This window comes from Helianthus annuus, chromosome 10 (genome assembly GCF_002127325.2).
Source record: "Helianthus annuus cultivar XRQ/B chromosome 10, HanXRQr2.0-SUNRISE, whole genome shotgun sequence".
Classification (NCBI taxonomy): domain Eukaryota; kingdom Viridiplantae; phylum Streptophyta; class Magnoliopsida; order Asterales; family Asteraceae; genus Helianthus; species Helianthus annuus.
The window spans coordinates 122,087,242-122,094,509 of record NC_035442.2 but is presented as its reverse complement, the minus strand read 5'-3'; the positions used below and the strand labels follow the sequence as shown (position 1 = coordinate 122,094,509).

Below are 7,268 nucleotides of genomic sequence, written 5' to 3'. Positions count from 1 at the left end.
TCTCATCACTTTAAAAAATAATCTAATATAGTATAATATTAATTAATATAGTTAGAGATGAACGTATAAATTCAAATTTAATTAATAATTATCTACAACTAATATAAATGTATATAGTTAGAGATAAACATATAAATTAAAATTTAATTAATAATTATCTACAACTAATATAAATGTATCAAATAATATCTTTCTATACTAATAAATGAAAATCTTTTTTGAACACGTGTCAGTTTCTTCTATACTAATAAATGAAAATCTTTTTTGGACACGTGTCAGTTGTGCATTCTCACCTTATTTTCCTATTTATCTCTTATATTAAATAAATAATAATAAGTTTAAACAAAAATTAGATAAGAATAAATATTTGTGTTTCTATAAATAATTTTAAACACATTAGATAAGGATAAACGTTTGTTTGTTTTATATAATAATAAAGTTATATCTCGAGTATTATGAGTAGATATATTTTTTGGACACGTGTCACTTTTTGGTGTTTTCTCACCTTATTTTCCTATTTATCTCTTAAATTAAATAAATAATAATATTTTTAAACAAAAATTAAGGCGTACTGTTATAATTGGTTTAAAGTCATCGTTTATCGCACATTGCATTAACATTTAGAAAGAACACATTTTTTTTAAATATAACAATTCTATACTTCATCAAAGAGAATTAATTCTCGATTGTACGGTATAAATTCATAAAATGATGAAATATATAAAAACGTTGGGATCGATCTCCACCTTTTTGCACCGTAAACTCTCTTGAATACAAATTTGAGACGAGTGTTTTATGAATGAAATAAACAAATAAGCATGAAGGTGTATAAAACTAACTAAAATCATTATATCTCATAATTTGGATGTATATTATAAAATGAGATTCAACCCCATGTAATACATGTGCTTTTTTACCTAATAATAAATAAAAACTCAAACTAAAAAGTTATAATAAGTAAATAGTACATCAGAGTTCATTTTTAAAAGATAAATCTTTACGACTATATATGTTAACATATGACATTATATGTTATTCAACACGTGTAATACACGAGTTTTTTTTAAAGATAGATCTTTTTATTATCTATACTATATAATAAAAGAAACCAATGAGAGGACACATGTCATTCATTGAAGCCATCTATTTTTATAGATAATTAATATAAATTAAAGATAATTATAAAATTAAATTTAATATAAATTTAAACAACTCATATAGGAGATAATATAATAGTTTTAAATATTTATCAAATTTCAAAATTATTTATCCTGAAATTTTTATTAATATGTATTTTATTCATAATAATAGTGTTTTACTACTTTTATTTATTAAATTATTTATTTTATTTTTATACGAAAATAGCAACCTTATTATTTTCTAAAAGTAACAAAACTTGGTTTAATATATTTTAAATTACGGAAAAGAGTAATTAAAGTTATTAATCTAATTCAGACATACATAAGTTGATTATCTTTTGTTTATTATTATCATTATTATTATTATTTACATATATTTTTGTTAAATTTGGATGAATTTACATATATTTTTGTTAAGTTTAGATGAAATCTCATACTAGAATCAGAACCCATGTGATGCTAGAGTTAAAAAAAAATATATTTTTAGTGTGTAACCTAAATAACTTTTTGATTTTTTATCATCTAAATTTTAACATTATTTTCATTTATTATTATCTTCCTTAATGGTATATCTAAACTTGAACATTATTTTCATTTATTATTTATCTTCCTTAATGGTATAACAATAAACTAAGATTTTTTTTAACGATCGTGTAATACACGAGCTTTTTTAAAATATAACTTTTTTATTGTGTAGTATATAAAATTAGATTAATTCAATCCATATAATACATAGAGTTTATAAAGATATAACTTTTTATTGTTTTGTATATAAAATTATATGTGCTCAACCCGTATAATACATGAGGTTCTTAAAAATGTAACTTTTTTCATTATTTAATATATAAAATTAAATTTACCCAACCCGTACAATACACGGGGTTCTTAGCAATACAATTTTTTTTTTATTTAATATATAAAATTACATTTATTGAACCCATGTAATAAACGAGATTTCTAAATATATATTGTTTTATTATTTGGTATATAAAATTACATTTATTCAACCCGTGTAATAAACAACATTTTTAAAGATAATTATTTTTATTATTTGGTATATAAAATTACATTTATTCAACCCGTGTAATACACGGGGTTCTAACCTAGTTTATTATTAAAAAAATACATATACACAACCCGTGTAATACACAGGGTTCAAACCTAGTTATTTCAATATACAAATATATATTAATTTATTTCCAAAATAAATGGATATTCATAACGAATTAATTATCTTTTTGTGAAATTAATATGTTAATCAATATAGTTATTTATTTCATAAATTAATATGACAATTACCTCATGTACAATTAACCTATTAATAGTAAGTAGAGTAAATTACTTTTTGAGTCCCTGTGTTTTAGTGGTTTTAACCACTTGAGTCCAAAATAAAAAAGTTTAACGCTCTGAGTCCCTAGCCATTTATTTTATAACGTTTTGAGTCCAATTTTGTTCATTTATAATGATTTGAGTAAAAAAAAAATTGGACTCAAAATGTTAAAATTTGGACTCAAAAGGACTCAAATGGTTAATGAAAATGCTTATAGGGACTCAGGTTGTTAAACTTTTTTCTTTTTGACTCAACTAGTTAAAACCACTAAAATACAGGGACTCAAAAAGTAATTTACCCTAGTAAGTAATATTTGTTACACAAATAGCATTAACTAATACGAAAGACATTTAAATTTTAATCATATGATTCATGATCCTTTGTTTTTCATGTGAAAAGATATGTTTGATATCTCATCATTGCTAACTTATGAAATCTAGTTGTGCTCAATTGTAAAGTATATCATAAATTTGGATTGATAAATGCTTCGCAAAATGTATAGTGCATTTTGTATAAAGATAATTGAATTCGGATTCTTGAAAGTGCATTTTGTATAAAGATAATTGAATTCGGATTCCTGAAATGAGTATAATACTTTGTAGTTTGTACAATGATTTAGTAAAATAAATAAAAAATTAGCATAGACAAACGGTCGACACAAACGAGCGAGTGTAGGGGAAGAATAAAAGGTCAACGTATGCATGTTTTATTAGGCATTTTTTTAATTAATTTCTAAAGTCTGGACTTTTCAAACACTGACCTCAGGATAACGTGCCTATTCGAACAATGTCAAATGACAATTCAAACGTTTTTCTTATTATTTAATGATTTTTACGCCGATCTCATACGTTGACAACACAAACGTTGACAACGTGGGTCTGGTTCATTTAATTAGGCTCTTGCTTCCTAGTGAAAGATCTGGGTTTTAGGCGCCCAAACAAAGGACTTGTATATATAAAAGTTTGGGGAATTTGTCTAAAGGATTTCTCCGTGTTGTCCTCTTTGTCCCAAGGGTTTCCTGAGTGTCGTCATTTAAGAAAAAAGACATGACGAAACTTCCACAAAACAGTTATGAGTATGTTTGGTAAAAAGCTTTTTGCAGCTTTTAAAAGCTTCTAGCTTTAAGCTTTTAAGAAAAAAAAAACTCATACTCAATAAAAAGCATTGTCTGGTTGAAAGAGCTTGAAGCTTTTAGGTTAGGAGTTTGAAGCTTTTGGTTGAACGCTCCTACTAGTAGCGTTGAAAGAGATACAAGCTTTTAGGGAAAAAATGACTATTTTAATATACAAGCTTTTTAAATTTTTCGTTATGTCCATTTTGGTCATTTTATACATTTTATTAAAAGCTTCAGCTACTCTGCCAAACACCAAATATATCTAAAAAACTTAGGGCTGGCAATTGGGTACCTATTAAGACACGATTAGACCTGTTTGACTGAAAAATACACCTTTTAACTTTTTTAATGTTTAAAATAATTAAAATTACAATGTTAGGATCTATCATTTATTCATCTTTGTACATAAAACATAAAACTGTTTTATAAACATGAGGTAGAAAGTAGTTAAACGAGTCGTAATCATGTTTGAAACTTATGTTGTGCGCGCCGTCAAAAACCTGTTAAACCTGTTAAGACACGATTTGTCAGCCTTAAAAAAACTACAGCTAACAGCTTCTAGCCACCAACTACTTTTGCCAAACATACCCATAATAATCTTTGATAGATAAAAATAATAAAAGATATCTACAAATCTAGAATAATATCAGAAATTACCTAATATTTGACCCTAAAATGAAACAATGTGTAAATTTCACCAACCTTCATTGTCTAAAAGCAACCGATTCAATTCAAACTAATGTGAATTAAATAATTTTGTTTAGTGTTATTAGTTTACCAAAATGGATTGCCAACCAACTATGGGTTGGAATTGAATGCAACCCTATTGTTTTTTTCTGCCATTGAAAGTGACCTCTCGGTTGGTAATTTTATGACCCTTTACACTCTTTCCATCTATGAAAATTACAAAAAAAAAAAAAAAAACCCCTCCAATGATGTCAGAATAAGAATCTCTTGAAACCGAAGCGAGCACACGGGCATATATGTAATTTTGACATCAAAGGATATTATCGGAACTCAAAAAAATGATCCCGGTTACCTAAAATTTTAGAGCATCTGCAATGAGTCCGTCAACCCCTACGAAAAGAGAATGGCAACAAACCACACGCCTCTTGTGGTTTCCCAATACCACTTCTTGACTCGTGGTTTTCGCCACAAAACTCCTTGGCCCCAATCTTCACACGCGTGTTCAACCTCCTGGATCGCGCAGCTATCATGAAACTAGCATATCATATCATGATCAAAATATATACATGATTATCTTTCTCAAAAACATAAAGCCAAAACAGGATCAAAACACTGCAAACTATAACATAAGAAAGCAAATAGTAACTGAATAATTAATTAGTTGATAACAACAAACTGTGCACTTATCATTTGTGTATACAACCATCCTTTTTGTATCAAAATAAAAAAAAAAACAAAAAAAACAAAAAAAAAAAAAACATGAAGACTCTCAGCTTGTTGAGAGCTCTTCAAAGGTACCTGAAACCATCAAGATTATAGTTCTTGACTATTTTGATTATTCGCTCTTCGATCGACTTTAACCAAATCAAACCCGAAATTCCCATCACCCGATCGAATCTGAACATCATGCCGATCCGAATAATAATTATTATGATTATTATTATTATTACCACATATATCAGATCTAACCCTACAAGCTTCATAATCATTCAAAGAAACTGATCTTCTAATAGTTCCACTTCCACCAACACTTTCTCCTTTATGTTCATCATCAACAACAACTCCAATTGTCATATCAGAACTCTCATCATCCTCCTGTTCCCCACCCGCTTCCTCGGGTATCGAAACCGTCATAGTTTCATCAATCTCATTCAAATTATCGTTACTATTACTACCGGAACCCGAGTTAGCAACACTAGTTTTAACAATCCCAGCTCGACACAAGGGGCAATTTGTGTGTGATCTAAGCCACGTGTCAATACAGGATACGTGGAAAGCATGATTACACTTTGGTAACAACCTCAGGGTTTCATCTTCTTGAAAATCACTCAAACAAACAGAGCAAGATGCACCGTCGATTAACCCGTCAGATTTGTTGTATTTAACGACGGTTATAGCGCTTATTACCGACGGTTGGAGACCGATTGTTCTTATGTACCATATGGGGTGATCCAAAACATCGTGATCAAGAAACTCGTTATTGATTTCTTGATTTTCCGGCGGCGGTGGCGGCGGCGTACGGCGGCGGCGGGTGCGGTACCAGACAGTGTAGAATTTGTAAAGGGTGTAGAGGAGGAAGAAGGAGAAGGTTAGGACGAGGATCACGAGGGAGATTTTCAGGGGGAGGGAGAGGGATGAGTGGTGGGGTTTCGGTGGTGTGTCGAGGATGTAACCGCCGGTGTACGGCGGCGATGGTAGTGGCGGGGAGGATGATTCGTTGAAAACACAGGAGAGGCAATTGATGGAGGGGGTTTTTAGTGGGTCGCAATCGGTTGTGCAGATTATGGATCCAGTGGTGGAATTTGAGGGATCTTGGATAATTTTCCGGTGAGCCGCCATTGGAGAAAGGTTGTTACGGTGGCGTTGATGATCATTCACTTTAAGGATTTTGGTTTAGGATTGGGTTGGAATGGATTGATCTACTACATGAATAATTCACGTGTAAATCGATTTTGAAGATAAAAGATTCAAAAGTCAACATTCAAAAACCTCACACATTTGTGTTTGAAGAGAAGTAGATTTTGTAGACATTAATAATAATATAGGACTTATTATTCAAGATAGTATTTTAGTAATGATATAATAATATATAGGACTTATTATTCAAGATTGTATTTTAGTAATGATATAATAATATATACGACTTATTGTTCAAGATAGTATTTTTAGTAATGATAAGGTATGTAAAAAATACCAGGATTCAAGGTATTTATTTTATCAAGAGAAAAATGCCCGGATAGTCCCTGTGGTTTCGTATTTTTTCACCTATAGTCCCCAACTTTCTAAAATTACCTGAATAGTCTCCAACTTTTCATTTTTTGTTCCCGGATAGTCCCTGGGTCTAACTTCAGTTTGTTTTCTCTGTTAAGTGGGTGTGAAATGACAAAAATACCCTTTCCTTTAAAAGGCCAAACCACAGGGACTATCCGGGCATCTTCTACATTTTTAGAGAAAAACCCCACCACCACACTTTCCGGCGAACTTTTCCGGCGAAATTAATTTACGGCGACTTTAAATCTTGAATGCGAGTTATTCCGGCATCGCCGCCTTTCCGGTGAACTGTTGAAGTGTTAATGGTTACCATAGGTAGGGGTGGTATCGCGTGGTGTGCCAGCGTCACTGTAACTTCCACCAGGAGTGTTGGCCCATCCTGAACCAGGAGTCGGTACTTCATATGCTCTTGAACACTTCACAACCGTACAACACTTCTACGTCACTGTACCACCAACACTTCATAACCGTATAACCTCTCCATCACCAATCTATACTTACACCTCCACTCGAACCACCTAAACTGTTGTACTCCGACCACCGTCGGCCGCCCAAACTACCGTCATCTTCAACAAACCACCGTCATCTTCAACCAACCACAGTACCACCGCCCCACCACTACTAAACCCGACCACCACCTACCTCAGCTCCTACGACGTTTCTCCTCCACTGACCACCAACTCCGTCGTCGTTCATCATCACAGTCCAAAATCACCATCTTCCGTCA

General features: G+C 31.2%; 1 protein-coding gene across 1 annotated transcript; it reads right to left on the bottom strand.

Annotated features, from left to right (window-relative positions):
* Positions 1-4,892: 4,892 nt before the first annotated feature.
* On the bottom strand, positions 4,893-6,383 carry LOC110884771 (RING-H2 finger protein ATL54). The gene has a single exon (XM_022132496.2). The coding sequence runs from the start codon at positions 6,107-6,109 to the stop codon at positions 5,084-5,086; it is 1,026 nt and encodes a 341-aa protein (XP_021988188.1). The 5' UTR covers positions 6,110-6,383; the 3' UTR covers positions 4,893-5,083.
* Positions 6,384-7,268: the final 885 nt, after the last annotated feature.